We start from the raw sequence: 15,820 nt of genomic DNA on the forward strand, positions 1-15,820 counted from the left end.
ACTATGGCGTCCGTCTAGTGGCAGACACTATGTTGTGTCTAGTCACTGTTGGGTTAGTATTCACTTACCCTGCTAGGCCGGTTAGGCAACGGATTTCCTTGCTGCAGTCTGGTATTGATCCTTATGCCGGAACGTAGTCCTGTAACATGGAGATTGTTATTATCACGGTGGCGTCTAGGAGTGTGTCCCAGTCTGGCGAAAGAGTCCATGAGAGGGACTGAGTTGCAAAGTCTTCAAAGCACTGCAACTTGGCGGTCATTCCCAGGCTGTTCAGTATTTGCAGAATAATTGATTATAGAATAAGGAGTCTATTGGATGTGATCACTCCAGTCAGTCAGTGTTCCCAATGCAATCACAGTGTCGGTCTCGAGGATGGCTTACAAAGATAGTTGACAGTGAATGTTGATGAACACAGATAATAGAGCTTGACTAAAGATACAAAGAGCCCGAGTGGATAAGAGTGAAGGAGGGAGACTAGAGGAAGGTGTTTCAAAACTAAGAAATATACTCAAGAGGCGAGTCAACGCGTCGCGAGAGATGCTGGTGACATCAAAGGTGAGTTGGAATGGTTAGTGCAACACTTCACATACACGAGTTCTCGTTCTTCTCCCACCTGATAGACGATCTCATTCCTCTATCTGCTATGCTATGGCCCTGTCACTCTTTCTAAAGAAGCTTGTAGAGTATTACTTGAGGCCTAACGTGACCTTAGAATTTCCCTCGATGGGCCACCTCACCTGTTGTTCGAGATGCCAATCAAAGCTGTGAAACTTGCCTTGAAACCCCCATTCTATTTCCGCTCATATTCTTAGGGCATTGCAGACTATGAGACGTATATATCAGAGAGTGGCTGTATACCCAGTGGAAATTGCAATACTTTCACTGTTACTTCGATGATAGCTAACTGTTGAGTTCTCTCAGATACACGGCCCCGTCGTCTCAGCTGGATAGAACCCTGCATTGCATACAAGTCCACAATATGCGGTCAGATTAGTGTTGCAAGAGGAGCAAGAAGTAAAAGAGACGAGGGGAGATTGAGAGGTTGAAGACAGCCTGGGGTTATACCATGACAAGCGAGTAACTTGTTCCCTCAAACACAAAGAAATATATACATTCCAGCGAGCCAAGCCAGAAAATCCCATCAATTCCTCTCCATTGAATCTTCCACTCTTCAACATATCTTACCTACCATCGTCATTCAACCCACCTTAACTTTATACTCCTATTCAAAAGCCCAAGACCATCAATAATACACCCACAGTTGACCATGAGTAATCGCGCCTCGCCCCTCCTCCGACTCCTCGAAGACGCAACCACCAAATCCCGCAGCAAGACCACAACTCTCCCCAAGAAATACAGCCTACAGATCGCCTGCCACGTCAAGCCCAACGCCTCCAGTTCTCGGGAAGGCGTCGTAGCCATCGGCCCGGAGAAGGTGGACGTCTGCGTTGCCGCGGTGCCTAGGAACGGAGAGGCGAATATAGCCGTCGCAAGGGTGTTTGCTCAGGTTTGCTTTGTCTTGCTCTTCTATACCCTACCTATCATCTTCCCTTTCAAGATCCTTGGAAAGACTGACGGGGAATAACGTAGATCTTCGACGTGCCCAAGTCGAATGCGGAGGTGATCCGGGGGTTAAAGTCGCGGGACAAGATCCTCTGTATCACGGAATTGGGCATTGGGAAAGACAGCGAGGAGGAATTCCTTGAACGAGCGCGGCAGAGATTACACGAGGCCATCATCAAGAAGGAATAGACAGTCACCGTGTCTTCTGGACTGAGAGTCCTCGATACTCTCGCCATCAAAGTCCCGCTGAAGCCCCTTAGTTTGTGACATCACTAAGATCGGGGACATTTTCGTTATCGCGCGGATCTGCACCAACTTCTTTTTTTTTTTTCTCCAACACAACAGTGACAGTTAATAATACCAACCTCACACATACACAGGGACAGGACAGACCATAATACTCAAAATGACTTCAATCACATCCCAACCCACGCCCACACCCACACAACCAAACCCATCGACAACGACCCCCTCAAAACGCAAATCCCCCAACGAGACCAACACATCCAATCCCTCCGCAAAAGTCCTCCACTTCACCTCCCGCAACCCAGCCTGGACATATCTCAAACTCCAATTGTACAATTTCCCCCCTTCCATTCCGCAAGAAGCACGAGAAAAATGTCTATGCTAACCATCACATTCTCATTCCCAGAATCACCCACCCCTCCTCAACAACCACACCCCTCGACCCTCTCACCGCAAAAACCCACCTCACCGCCGCCCTGTCCCAATTCCTCGGCCTCACAGGCACAGCCATCCCCCTCGACATCCTGAAGACCGCGCCCGCGACATCCCACGCGCAGACCGTCTGGGTCCGCGTCCCGCGCCCGGACGCGCCGGCCGTCGTCGCGGCGCTGAGTTCCTGGATTGGGGGTGCGCAGGGGTCGGCGGCGCAGGCGGGGGGTGTGGCGTGGCGGGTGTGCGCGCGCGGCAATTATCTCGGTGCTGTGGTACGGGGGTCTGGGGCGGAGTTGTTTGTACCGTGAGGTTGTGTATATATGTGAGTGTTGGGGATTTAGGGTTGTGATTTGAGCTGGGAGTGTTGTTATACCCAATTTGAGATTTTTTTTTTTATTTCACAGATGAGTGGTGGATCGCTGATATATCGATTCAACTGAGGATTATAGTAGAGTAGAACCAGGGAGAGGGTTGAGGTTGAGATGAGCGCGAAACGCGCGAGAAAGAGAGAGATATGCCCTTATTCCAACAAAACACCAGACTCGCATGCACAGGACACAATGACGGAAAACAGGCAAACGAATGAACGACCCATGCCAACGCTGAGGAACTCGAAAACAATGCACCAAGATATACAGGCTGCCCAGAAACTTTTTCTATGGATCTATTTTCCCCAACAGCACCTCCTCGGATCAAACGGACTGCTTTGTCTTCAGGCTCGTATCCGTCCGAGACCGCACGCTCCCATCGTCGAAGAGGGTCGAGGAGTTCGACAGTCCCGTGCCCCTTGGTGAGGAGTTGGCGATGACCTTTTGGCGCAGCGCGGCCCGGATGTCCTCGACGCTGCGGGTTTTCCAGTCAACGTAGCCCTTCTTGCTGAGCGGGAAGAGAACGAGATTCTCGTCGCGGACGGTGAACTCGCCGACCTTGGGCGGGGGCGTGGCGGAGATAAAATCGAGTTCGACGGCGAGCTGGCGGCAGTATGTGTCCAGGGGGAGATCGTTGACGTCCTGCCCGAAGGGGTTTTCGATTTCGCTGCCGATGGTGGCGAGACCGAGGATGATATAAGCAGCGACTACAGGGGCAGTTAGGATTGATGTTTAAATCGAACGGGGGGGGAGTTCGAGGAATTGATGAGGACTACTCACCGATCGAGCCCGGGATGGTGACCCATTCCAGGGCGTTGTAGAGTTGGAACGGGAGCACCAGGACATAGATCCAGGAAATCTGCGCAATCGCGATGCTGTATGCAACAGGGAGGGGTGTGTCGAGAACACGCTCGGTACCGGTGGCGACCTCGTTCAAGCTACACAGAGCAGCAACTGGCAATGAGGTCAGCTCCTGTGCGGATGCCAACTCGGATCATGTATACTTACTCGCTTGACTCTGGTGGAGACTGACGGAAAGAGTACCGTTCGCAATGCAACTGTCAATGTAGGCAGAGAGATGATTGAGAATCTCCAGTGGCAGGTGGCCCAGTGGCTTCTTGGAACGCTTGATGAGCTTCCGGGGATTCGACTCGGCAAAGGAGACACCCAGATATTCACCGGCCGACTTCCAGGGGGTCTTCTTGCGGGGCATAAGAACTTCACGGTCGTGGGCTTCTTTGGCAAAGGTGTCGAGATGTCCAACCAGGCCAGCCAAGTCTTCGTAGGCCACGTCCGGTTCGAATCGCAGCTTATGCTTCAGGGCCACGGCAAACGCGAGAATGAGGTTCATGGCGGTGCTGCATCTGTTAGATCACCCAGTCCACAATAACCAAGTCGGTTCAAACATACAGTTTCCCCAGAAGATCCTCCTTTCCCAGCTCTCCTTCTCTCTCCGCAGTATTGACCCAGATAGTACGAGCGAGGTTGCGAGAAGTTTGGATGAGGAGAGCCCAGTACTTGCGTCCGTCTGCCCATCTATTGCACAATTAGCCGGGAAAAAGAAAATAACAGCAGAAATCGCATACCTCTCGTAGGCCGTGGAGCTTCGGAAGGAGAGCGCTAGACCGACAACGAAACCCAGGACAGTAAGTAGAATATTGTTGATGCCGACTAATTGGTTAATTGGTACGGTCAGCCATCGGATACAACCTACTGCTGTTCCGGTTGTTCAAGGCACTCACGATTATGTTTGAACCTTGAGATACATGTGATCAGAGTGGACCAGGCGGCGACGATAAGCAACGGAAGAATCAACTTGGGCAAGACACTGCCATGCATCCGAAGAAAGGCCGGCCATTTCGAATGCTTGTCGAGGTCTCGGGGTCCGTGCTATGCATTCGAGTGCGCAGTCAGTGCATCTGATATCCCGAGACGAGGGGAGCAGAGACATACAAAGTAGCTATCGAAATCATCGGAGCGGCGTCGGTGGAACATGAACTGGCTTTCACGCGAATCGGCCAAGTTTTCGAGAAAGGTCGGACGGGGAGTGACCCGTTCCGGCTCCTTTTCTTCTTCATGGTGGGCCACTTGTGGATGATGGGCAGCTTGCGAGTGAACGTTTGCCTGCACAGGGAGAGTAGGCTCGGTCGATGTGCTTGCAGCGTGAGCTTCGGCGGGTGGGGCAGCCGCTGCGTGTCCGTCCATGGTGATTAATTATCTTTGTGTATCTTTTGTGTGAAGGAAAAGAGAGGTCGGATAGAGAGGTCAAGGGAAGAAGGAGAAGAACGAGTGTCGACAGATGAGTAATAATAATAATAATGATAAGAAGAAGAAGAAGAAGGATGATGAGCGAGAGCAGACAGCTTGTAGCCAGACAAGCCGATGATAATGAAATGAGCGTCCAATGCAACGCGCGTAGAAAGAGGGAATAATCGAAACCGTTTTGAATGAAGAAAGAATCGGAGGAGAAAAGATGGAGAAGGAGATGAATGTGACTAGTCTAAATAATCACAATTCACAAGTGATATGATACTAATAATATTAACCATAACTGTCTATGGATGTCTATGGATCGTCCTCTAGTTAGTTACCAGTTACCAGTTACCAGTTACCAGAAGGGAGTCTGACTGGGCCAAGCAAGTAGTCTACACTCTATAGAAGATTATTACTCCGTAGTGACCTAATAGCCTGGTAGGATTTTTTTTTTATTTTTGTTTTTTTTTCTGTGCTCCCACGGTTTACTACCAAGGTAACTCTGTCCCTGCAGATGATGGACTGATTGGATGCATCTCATCTCATCTCATGCTGCCTCCATATATCTATCTATCTACTTCCGTAGATTGTAGATAGTCCCCAGCTCTCCTCCTGATCTGTTCATCATCCTCGTAACTTTGACCAAGTCGCACACAGACGCCAGAGAGACAGACTCCTTTTGTTTCACACTGCGCCATGCGGGTCCAAATTGTCCAGAAATGTCAGCACGGGAACTGCCGTGACTGCTAGGAACTGGTTCTGATAGGCTCTAATCATGGGACACTAATGGGACGTTGTTCTTGTCAACCAAGCCACGCTGCAGTCTAGGCCTTTGATGCGTTGTCATTGCACGAGTCAAAGACTGCGAAAACTTCCCGCCTGAAACACGTTGAAATCCTGAGGACGGAGGACTGGCGAAATGTGCCATAAATATCCTTCGCGCTCCGGTAGCAAAAGGGGGCGCGCGCTACAAACGCCTCTGCCACTTCATAGTTCCTCCTCCATCCAACAACTCTCTAGCTACTCCGTACTTAACTATCTATCCATGGGGATTATGGGCAGGGAATAATAAGAATGATGTATGTCTACTGTCTAGACTATGATCATAATAGAGCGATTGAGACTGGAGATTGAGCACAGTTGAAGAGTTGGATTGGGGGCCAGCCTAAGGCACCACGACTGTCTGTGCTTCGGCTGAGTACACCGTCAGCTTCCTTTCTCCCCCTTTTACAGCCTGTGTTAAATTATTGAGGCTCGAATGCATTGACCTGGGTTCATCATTACTGGACAATCCCAGTCTTGATAACTATAAGTCTATAATTTATAAGAGCTGGTACCAACTGCAACTTGCCAACTGTCGAGGAGTTAAATAAGAACCCCCAGGATTTCGGTCTCGCCGGTCCCTGTCCGTGGTGTAAGATGTGACACTGACACCAGGACAATTGACAACTCACAGCACTCAATTCCTTTCAACCCTTGGACATGCAGGTCCAAGTCAACGTCCATGCGTAAGTAACCCTGTCAGAATCAGAAGCAATCCCTGAGAAGAGAAAAGTTCGAGGGTTTAAGAACTATTGCGCTGTGTTCTTGACAGTGGATCTGCCATTTCACAATCTTAGCTGTTGGTACTCGCTGAACCATAGGACTCCCCAAATGACCACGCAGCTCTGAACTCTTACCTTCTCTTGAATTCAATCTGAAGTCAATACCGAAAAAAAAAAAGGCGGCGAAGTGGATCGGCAGGGATTTGCCAGTCGTGTCAGTGTCAGCTCTCCACGACTGACGAGTGACGAGTGACGACACACATACTTTTCAGCCTCCAGGAACGAGGTGCAGATTCAGGAACCTTCGCAAGGGTGCAGACTGCAGAAGGATGAAGCCATTTTCTGCAGGGTGCGTCTGTGCGAAAGAATCAGCCTTGTTGACTTGACTCAACCACCGTAAATACTATTACGATCTAACGGACACTTTTATAGTCCATTGACAGGATCGATATCACGTGGAATTTAAGAAAGGTGTCCCATCCTGGCGCTAGAGAGCGGCATGAATACGAGAGAATCATTTGATTCTGCGGAGTCTAGCGGAGGGTGTGACTAAAATACCTGTGCTTATCAATTGGGCATCTCGCTTTTACGAGATATCAGTTTATTTGTGTGATTGGAAAAGCTTGCCCTGTGCATATTGGGTGTTTTTGTTTTTTTCCACTCCACTCAACTTCTTAGACCAGTGTTAATAATTAGGTATAAGATGCATCATATCAATCCAGTTTCTAACCTGGCCCGAGGATGGAAATCTCAGCTACTCTTGCGGCGGGGACGAAACAAACATAACCTGCGATCGAAGTATGATTTTTTACTGGAGACCTATAATAAGATAAGGAGTCACGTACGTCCCAGAGCAGTGATCTGGTTAAGCCGAGCACTTGTTATGCCTTCGGAAATGCTCTAGCCCCTGCAGCTCCCCAAGGCTCATCAGGTAGGTTGACCACAAGCAGAGCATTCCCACGGATAGAACAGTAGAATCATCGTGCTCGTCTTGCATGAGACTATGATATTACTGGCCGGCAATGAGCTGCATTGCATCGATGAGTAATAAATTCTGCCTAGTTGGCAGGTTGATCTAGGAGATGGAGGAGTCCTCCTAGTATTGAGCAGGTGAGCATGTTGGAGTCAAAGATATCTCGAGGAAATAACCCTGATGACAACCTCGGTTTAAGCAACAAGCTTTCGCCCATTAATGGTCTATTCAGAACGGAGAGCGAACTTGACCTTTCATCTCTCAAGGAGCGATTCAACGCGAATACTTCCGATCAAACCTCTGGGGGATCGACAGCCATCGTGAACCAGTGAACTTACGATCATCCACGATTGATAGTCTATTCTGGAGCCAACCCACCGCGCTCTGAACATTCCTCAAAAATTGAACCGGAGGTTGTTGCCTCGGGAATTTCAGGCATTTCAGGCATTTCGAGCCGGTATCGAGGATCAAGTTTGAACTCTGTACTCCTTTGTTCGTGTGTTATATATAGACGTCTGGCTTCGTCAACTTCTCGGTCACTGTGGAGTATGTAACTGGAGTTGGATATACAAAACAATGTAGCAACTGTATTTGTAAGGATCTTGAAGGAATCTTCAGAGTATGAGGATCGAGCAGCTTGGCTTTGACCATGTCTCCGATGACTCCGGCGTGGAGCCGTGGACAGTGGACATAGAGCAGGTACCAGGAGTCCAGGACAGATTTTAATATGGCTCCAGTCCATGGTTTGATATCTTTGGTGATTGGATACCCAGTTATCAAAGTGTGGTGAACCGGACTGAAAACTATGAGAAAACCAAGTAATGGCCGAAATAGCTCTTTACATGATTTGCTGGAACTCAGCATCATAAAGCCAGTCCCATACCTGATCAAGTATTCAAGTCTGAATCCCTTGGCTACGGTTAACTCCCCAATGGCATACTTTCAATAATATAGGTTTCTGTCAACCGAGAAGGAGAAGGAATAGACTCGGTATATCTCTGACGACTACTGTCATGGATATGAGTATCAAACAAGCTAGGCAGGGGACTATGTTGGTAGCCGAACGCCTCAACCAGATTTTCATTCCTTCTAGACTCATTTGGATCTGCCAAGTGCCATCATGTTATGGGCTATGGCTTGGTAGGACTGGGAGATAGATCATTGTAGTGTATGGTGATCGGACAGTATCGCGAAAGGCCGGAGGACTTGACGCATGACTCGAGGGGCACAATGTAGCAGTAATCAGTACCATGGAGCGATATCCATAGCTAAATATGTACTGTGTAAGCGTTGAGAACTTGAGTCAAAGTCCAAGAAAACCCTAAGTGCCGGGGGGGTTCCACGGAGAAACAGCGGAGTTCGCTTATAGATAGTGAGTTCAGCTAAGCTATCTAGATTCTAGAGGTTGAAATGACGGTCAAGGCTCAAGCAGAATCACCTGGAACTGAAGGATATGTTAACCACAGCAAGATGATACGCGAGGATTGAGTGTACTGTGTAATGTCCGCAATCCACATTCCTCCATCGTGCGCATTCCACGTTGTGGGCACGAGCCTACGAGGACTGCGGGGAAGTAATTAATAATATGTGATGGAAACCAAAATCGAACCATCCATTTTTCCAGATATCTAAGGTAGGTAGTAGGTAGTAGGTAGTAGTGGTTGATTCTTGTGTGAAATCCTTGCTAGACCACTTTCGCACTTTTAGGTCCGTTTCTCCTGGTCTTATGGGTAAGGCAACCAGGCCACTAGATAGTAGATACTCACTATGGATCATTAAGACATACGTACTCTTTTCAAATGTGAAACTCACAGTCACAACGATTGTCAATCCTTTCAACCTATGCACGTCATTCCAGTAGCCAGATCACTACTCTCAATGCTCACTGCTGCATCACACCGAGACAACATCATTGGCCAAGTCTTATCGGCTGCGAAGATCTAACGAGCCACTACCAACACGACCTTCAGGGATCGGAAATTTCTCTTGTCCGTCTTCGCATGGGGAAGCAAGACCGTCCCAACCCTGGTCGCTTAATCTCTTTGAGTTTTGAATCCTGAGATTGTCGATACTTGGTATCAATCTGATTCAGCGCTCGACCGTGCTCCACACTGTATTGTTGAGATGGTCCATTCTCAGAGTCAGATCTCCCTGTGGAGTCGCACCTGAACGATGCGTCCCTGACTCCCTGAAACTGCTTATAGCTGATTTCAATCTAGTTAGGTACTCTCGTGCCCTGGTTACTCTCGGAGATGCTACCGTTTTCGCACTCGCACATCGACTCGTTTATGGCTAGATGTGTGCCTCGATCTGGCTTTGCGGTGGGCTCCGCCGGCCCAGCATAATATAACAACAACCATGGCCAGCCATCCTCGCCTTGTGCGTTCGCTAGGGGGTTCTCATCCGTCGTCACTTTGGACGTCGCTCTCAAGATCCCAACTCAGGTTACGAACTCACAGAGGGAGGGTCTTGGTCCTTGAGCGCCGCTTTGCTTCTAAATGACCTGCTCAGCCATATCCACTACGCCTTACTTACTTGAAGATGACGCATCGGATTACCACGCTTCCATCGCATCGGTGACTGTGACTGTGACTGTGAGCTGGCTGGCGCTCTCCTTCCTCGACCTCTACAATTCACATCCGCCCTCTCATCGTGTTGTGGCTCGATCAGCATCGAAGCAATGAGACTCCCACCCCTCGAAGTTCTGGCAACATGGCCGGTACCCAACTATTAAAACCCTCCGACACGCGGGAATGGAGCCCTCGTCGTCAACATCGTCTGCCTGTGCCTATCGTTCGTGGTGACGGCTCTTCGCCTTTTCACCCGCCTGACGATCACATATAGTCCGGGTATGGATGATTTGTTCATAGTTATCGCTTTGGTATGTTGAAACCGCGCAAATTGATTGGGGAGTGGATCCTGATTATGCCAGGCCTTCGCCATCGCGATGTCTGTTATGACCTCGGTAGCGACGGAGCATTACGGCTGGAATCGACACCTCTGGGATGTGCCATTCACCTGGCTCCCGACTATTGCAAAACTCAACATCTCCTTCCAGATGATGTTCTCTCTATCCTCCGCGTTCACCAAGCTTTCTCTCTTGTGGTTTTGCAAACGGCTTCTCGGGGCCGGAAGTAAAGGTCTCTATCGAACCTACAATTGGTGTCTGATTGGGGGGGTGGTCTTTGCCGCCTTGAGCTCCGCCGCCTTCGTACTCGTCAGTGTCTTCCAGTGCAGGTAAGATGACTGAGGCTTCGACGCCGCCTTTCTCAATGGCTGATCTTCTATCGCAGGCCGATACGTGCGTACTGGGAAGTGGAGCCACAATATCCCCATCACTGCCTGGATGACGGAGCGATTGTCTTCTCTGCAAGCATGATCAACATCTTCACCGATTTCCTTGCCACCGTCCTTCCGATGCCGTTGATCTGGAACCTGAAGCTGCCCGCTCGTCAGAGGATTGCGGTGATATCTATCTTTGGGTTGGGAATTGTTGTGAATGTGGCGGGTTCCATCCGCACCGTATACGTCTGGAAGAGTATGGTCGCCTCGTACGACACCACCTGGGTGGGCTGGCCGGTCTTGCTCGCCGCGGCTGTTGAGATCAACCTTGGTCTGGTATGTTTTCTTGCAGCAATCGGAAATCGGCCCAAACGATGACAGCTGTGACTAACACGACGATCCAGATTTGCGCCTCTGCCCCGGCATTGCGCCCTCTCGTCGGATTCTTGCTTCCTCGCTTGCTGCAGACTTCCCACAACTATACCTCGGAAACCGGTCGCAGAAGCTACAAAATCTTCTCATCACACGGCGGCCCTTCGAAAGCCTCGCGGGTCGAGTCACGGCCCTACTACGGTGTGGAAGGCAGTCGCGGGGCAGAACCATTCGAAATCTTGCGGACGGTGGAAATGAAAACCTGGACCGAGTCGCGGGGTGCCGAGCATACGGATATCGACCACTACGAGCTATCATCCAGCCATGCGCGAATGGTGACTCCGACTACCCAGTTCGACCTGAAGAAGGGGGCCATGGTCTCCTACACCTCTCCAGTGACCCCCAAATCCTCAACCTCGCTGCACCGTGGCAAGACTGGCTCGCCTTTTGGTGACGAGAATTCAGTCTGAGGTGTAAACCCTCACCACCATGAAGTGACTCTACTATCTTCTTGTATTCTGTTGACGATTTTGATTATGACGTGGATTACGAACATTTGATCCAGCAGTTTACCCTCTGACGAGGTTATTGTTTTCTTATGATTCCTGTATATATATATATATATATATGTATATACACCCGAGATAGAAATTGCATCCTATTTGGGAGAAATAGCGGTGAAAGACGATGCCTAGGTACATACTGGGGTATACATTCTAGATGGGAGGAGGATAGTGTCCAGTCGCACTGGTTTAGGAAAGGCTGAGCAGCGTGTTTATACTTTATTCGCAGGCTATAGCCAAGATCAATATTGCATTGAGCGTTCGTCAGTTGACTTGCAATGGTTCCAGACAAGGATTGATATCGACCGGGACTGCTTATCACCTATCTTCTAATAATATCTATCTATCTATCTATCTACATATCTATTCAAACTGCCAGTCGGCATTCGGCATTCGTGGCAACCACACCTAAGTACCTTACTAGTAGGTAGTCCAGAGCGCAGTATGAATCAAAATCCCCTTCTCGGATCGCATTGTTATTCCCTTATTAACGAAAACCGACAGAAGCCGAACAATCGCCATCTCTCTTCCACATTTTTTTTCTTTTCCAACTCCCATATCTGCTTTTTTTTGTGTCGCCGACCGTGGACGGTGGCTGCGAGCTCTCCCATTGGCGCAAATCGCCGACCACAGCGATGACGCGCGGGGGGGGACGCTTACTCATTCAGTTCCAGCTCCAGCAGCGCTGCAGAGGGCGATAACCATTGTGTCACTGTTCACTGTATATAAGGGCGCAGATCCCGGGCATTAGGTTGTGATTTTAGATTCAATTCCATCTGCGTATAGTGTGTCAACCTTGTCGAAACTTCTTGTCTTTCTCTATCAATTGATCCAGAGTTTCAATCCGGCCTTTTTTTTGTCCCTTCGAGCTTCCGAAAGGCTCTCTTATCGCCGCTCCCCACACGCCTTTTATCGCAGGGCATTCTCCACCCTCCCTGGTATGCAACGATTCCTCGAAGCTTGAGCTCAGATCATCTCTGGTTCACTTCTCTGACTTGGCGTAGAATATCTCACATCGCAATGGCATCTCTTTCTCGATCAACCCTTCGGCTGCGCGCCGCTACCCGGCTCCCTACTGCAGTCCGCTCGCTCTCGACCACCCCGCACTTGCGAGCAGCGGCGAAGCCTTACTTTGCTGATGAACCCAGTGCTCCCACAGTGGCCACGGCCATCCCCGGGCCCAAGAACAAGGCTGCGACTGCTGAGCTGGACAAGGTCTTTGATGTTCGCAGCTTGAACATGTTGACGGATTACACCAAGTCCATTGGAAACTAGTATGGCCGTCTGACGTCGACGATTGATGCCCCCGAAAGCTAACATGGTCGTAGCATTGCTGATCTTGATGGCAATGTCTTGCTCGACGTGTAAGTTTCTGGATTCCCTTTGAAAGCTCGAACATATGCTGATGTTTCATGTTCAGATATGCTCAGATTGCCTCCATCCCCGTTGGCTACAACAACCCCCACCTGCGCCAGGTCGCCTCATCCCCGGAGATGATCACCTCGCTGATCAACAGACCCGCTCTGGGAAACTTCCCTTCGGCTGATTGGGCTGACATCTTGAACACTGGTATGCTCAGGGTCGCCCCCAAGGGTCTCAACCAGGTCTTCACTGCCATGGCGGGTTCCGATGCCAACGAAACCGCGTACAAGGCTGCCTTCATGTACTACCGTCAGCTGCAGCGTGGCGGCCCTCAGGTTGAATTCACCGAGGAGGAGGTCGAGTCGACCATGAGAAACCAGTCCCCTGGATCCCCTCAGCTGTCGATCCTCTCCTTCAAGTCTGCCTTCCACGGCCGTCTCTTTGGCAGTCTGTCCACCACCCGCAGCAAGGCCATCCACAAGATGGATATCCCCGCCTTTGACTGGCCTCAGGCTTCCTTCCCCTCCCTGAAGTATCCCCTGGAGGAGCATGCTCAGGAGAACGCCCAGGAGGAGCAGCGCTGCCTGCAGGAGGTCGAGCGTCTCATCAAGGAGTTCCACAACCCAGTCGCCGCCGTCGTTGTTGAGCCGATCCAGTCCGAGGGTGGTGACAACCACGCCTCGCCTGCCTTCTTCCAGGGCCTGCGCGACATCACCAAGCGCCACAACGTGCTCTTCATCGTTGACGAGGTGCAGACTGGTGTCGGTGCCACCGGCAAGTTCTGGGCCCACGACCACTGGAACCTGCAGACTCCTCCTGATATGGTGACCTTCTCCAAGAAGGCCCAGACCGCCGGCTACTACTACGGCAACCCCGCTCTGCGCCCCAACAAGCCTTACCGCCAGTTCAACACCTGGATGGGTGACCCTGCCCGTGCTCTGATCTTCCGTGGCATCATCGAGGAGATCGAGCGTCTCAACCTGGTGGAGAACACCGCGGTGACTGGCGACTACCTCTACGCCGGTCTGGAGCATCTCGCCCAGAAGTACCCCGAGCACCTGCAGAACCTGCGTGGTAAGGGCCAGGGTACCTTCATCGCCTGGGACACCCCCAAGCGCGATGCCTTCCTCGCCAAGGCCAAGACTGTCGGTGTGAACATTGGTGGCAGTGGTGTGGAAGCTGTCCGTCTGCGGCCCATGCTGATCTTCCAGCAGCATCATGGTAAGCTCGTCTCTTCCATCGATTATCAAACGATGAATGAATGAATTAATGCATGGTATACTAACTTGCTATAGCTGATATCCTCCTCGAGAGCGTCGAGAAGATCATCAAGCAGCTGTAAATGTCCATTGGCAGCATACTTGCATCCGTTTAGCACATTTGCAATTCCGGGCGTTCACGATTTGCTTTGAGCGGGTTTTTTTTTTTCTTTTCATTTTTTGCAGTTATAATGATGGAGTGGCCTACGTCGCATGAGTTACGCACAGAGGTCTTACTAAAACATAGTAATCGGATGATGCTCACATTTCCACTGAATATCTCTTTAGTATCCAAGTCGATAGATAGAAGACCGGGTATCTCAGCAGCGCTGATAAGAATGACCGATTAAAAATGACAGTTGCATCGCATGCTCTAGCACAGATCTAGAAAGCGGGATATTGAAGCCGACTCCGTGCGCAGAAACCCCATTTGAAAACCCAGATACCATGTACAAAACACCCAGAAACTCCCAAGCTCATGCCGCGAATGCCTTTCCCCATCGCCTTTATCTTATACTCCCAACTCAACCATAACCATCCACTTTCTCTTCCAGAAACAGAGAGAGATCGTCTATGGTCTATGCCTCCTCCTCAGCCGCGCTCCCATCCCGCCTAGGCAACCATAACCCGTCAGCGTCACTCCCACATAAAAAAAAAAAAAAAAAAAAAAAAAGGCCACAGGGACAGGACATACGGGATATACTTAACCCCCGAATCCTCCAAATTTGTAATAACATCGTCAGGAAGCTGCAAAAACCCCCCCAGCATCAGCATCAATCCCTTACCCTCCATTTCCACATCACCCCAGTAGAGGAAGGGAGAACTCACCGAACCAGTCACCTTCACCGCATACGTCCCCGCGACGTAACCATCCAGCCGCTGCCAGCGCGCCACCCAGCTCGTCGTCGGGTCGCGCAGCGTAACCAGGCCCTCGAAGACCTGCGACGTGCACTCCTGGATGGCGTCGTTGTTGCCGCGCAGGCCGAGGATGCTATCGCAGTTTGGGCAGCCTTCGCGCATGAATTTCTATTCCCGGGGGGAGAGAGGGGGTTAGTTGCTTTGCTTTGTTTTGTTTGATGAGGTGTTAGAAGGGGAGGGGAGGGAAAAGGACGTACGCTGTGGAGTTGGACGAGGGTGCAGACCATGCAGGCGCGGAGGGTGCGCTGCTGGCTTGGGGCGACGTAGAAGGACATTTGTGAGGGCGAGAGATGGATCTTTGGGGTTGCTTGATGATTTGGAGGTCGAAGGGCGAGAGAAGGAGAGGTGTGAGGTGTAGAAATCGATCGAGACTTGTTGATGGCAAAAGCGAACGCGGCCGAGAATCTTCGACGGGCGGGATTGCCAAGACCGGAGAAAATGGGCCTAAGATACGGCAACGGGAGAGAGTCTTTAATGAGGGAGCAACGCCGCCACGGAGGGAAGAAAGAAAAGAGAAAAAAGAACGGAAGTGAGTTGGAACCATAGAACAGCACATCGTGACTGTCCAGTCTCTCCTTTGTGTCTCTTTTTTTTTTCTTCTTTTTTATTCTATTATTCTATCCTTCCTTATCCTTTCGGTCTTTATTTGTTCGACCCTCCCCCTCGGTTCTTATACGCAACGCAG

General features: G+C 50.3%; 6 protein-coding genes across 6 annotated transcripts, besides 6 other annotated features; 4 read left to right on the forward strand and 2 right to left on the reverse strand.

The window, feature by feature from the left end:
* Positions 1 to 1,267: 1,267 nt before the first annotated feature.
* On the forward strand, positions 1,268 to 1,752 carry ACLA_009960 (DUF167 domain-containing protein; the record flags this gene model as incomplete). Its single annotated transcript, XM_001273998.1, has 2 exons — positions 1,268 to 1,507; positions 1,591 to 1,752. 2 exons carry the CDS (start codon positions 1,268 to 1,270, stop codon positions 1,750 to 1,752), a joined length of 402 nt encoding a protein of 133 aa, XP_001273999.1.
* Positions 1,753 to 1,969: 217 nt separating this feature from the next.
* ACLA_009970 (uncharacterized protein) lies at positions 1,970 to 2,549 on the forward strand (the record flags this gene model as incomplete). The annotated part of the gene is made up of 2 exons (XM_001273999.1): positions 1,970 to 2,139; positions 2,216 to 2,549. 2 exons carry the CDS (start codon positions 1,970 to 1,972, stop codon positions 2,547 to 2,549), a joined length of 504 nt encoding a protein of 167 aa, XP_001274000.1.
* Positions 2,550 to 2,933: 384 nt separating this feature from the next.
* Positions 2,934 to 4,814, reverse strand: ACLA_009980 (UPF0187 domain membrane protein; the record flags this gene model as incomplete). Its single annotated transcript, XM_001274000.1, has 7 exons — positions 2,934 to 3,316; positions 3,390 to 3,563; positions 3,618 to 3,967; positions 4,020 to 4,145; positions 4,196 to 4,280; positions 4,352 to 4,499; positions 4,563 to 4,814. 7 exons carry the CDS (start codon positions 4,812 to 4,814, stop codon positions 2,934 to 2,936), a joined length of 1,518 nt encoding a protein of 505 aa, XP_001274001.1.
* Positions 4,815 to 5,194: 380 nt separating this feature from the next.
* Positions 5,195 to 5,223: a microsatellite.
* A 3,789-nt stretch (positions 5,224 to 9,012) lies between these two features.
* Positions 9,013 to 9,036: a microsatellite.
* A 1,290-nt stretch (positions 9,037 to 10,326) lies between these two features.
* On the forward strand, positions 10,327 to 11,503 carry ACLA_009990 (uncharacterized protein; the record flags this gene model as incomplete). Its single annotated transcript, XM_001274001.1, has 3 exons — positions 10,327 to 10,616; positions 10,673 to 10,997; positions 11,066 to 11,503. 3 exons carry the CDS (start codon positions 10,327 to 10,329, stop codon positions 11,501 to 11,503), a joined length of 1,053 nt encoding a protein of 350 aa, XP_001274002.1.
* Positions 11,504 to 11,641: 138 nt separating this feature from the next.
* Positions 11,642 to 11,669: a microsatellite.
* Positions 11,670 to 11,932: 263 nt separating this feature from the next.
* Positions 11,933 to 11,963: a microsatellite.
* A 653-nt stretch (positions 11,964 to 12,616) lies between these two features.
* On the forward strand, positions 12,617 to 14,300 carry gatA (4-aminobutyrate transaminase gatA; the record flags this gene model as incomplete). The annotated part of the gene is made up of 4 exons (XM_001274002.1): positions 12,617 to 12,870; positions 12,925 to 12,960; positions 13,017 to 14,179; positions 14,254 to 14,300. The coding sequence occupies 4 exons, from the start codon at positions 12,617 to 12,619 to the stop codon at positions 14,298 to 14,300; spliced, it is 1,500 nt and encodes a 499-aa protein (XP_001274003.1).
* A 495-nt stretch (positions 14,301 to 14,795) lies between these two features.
* spt4 (transcription elongation factor SPT4) lies at positions 14,796 to 15,410 on the reverse strand (the record flags this gene model as incomplete). The annotated part of the gene is made up of 4 exons (XM_001274003.1): positions 14,796 to 14,829; positions 14,912 to 14,964; positions 15,046 to 15,243; positions 15,333 to 15,410. 4 exons carry the CDS (start codon positions 15,408 to 15,410, stop codon positions 14,796 to 14,798), a joined length of 363 nt encoding a protein of 120 aa, XP_001274004.1.
* Positions 14,866 to 14,889: a microsatellite.
* Positions 14,866 to 14,890: a microsatellite.
* Positions 15,411 to 15,820: the final 410 nt, after the last annotated feature.

This window comes from Aspergillus clavatus, genomic scaffold (assembly GCF_000002715.2).
Source record: "Aspergillus clavatus NRRL 1 1099423829795 genomic scaffold, whole genome shotgun sequence".
In the NCBI taxonomy this organism is placed as follows: Eukaryota; Fungi; Ascomycota; class Eurotiomycetes; order Eurotiales; family Aspergillaceae; genus Aspergillus; species Aspergillus clavatus.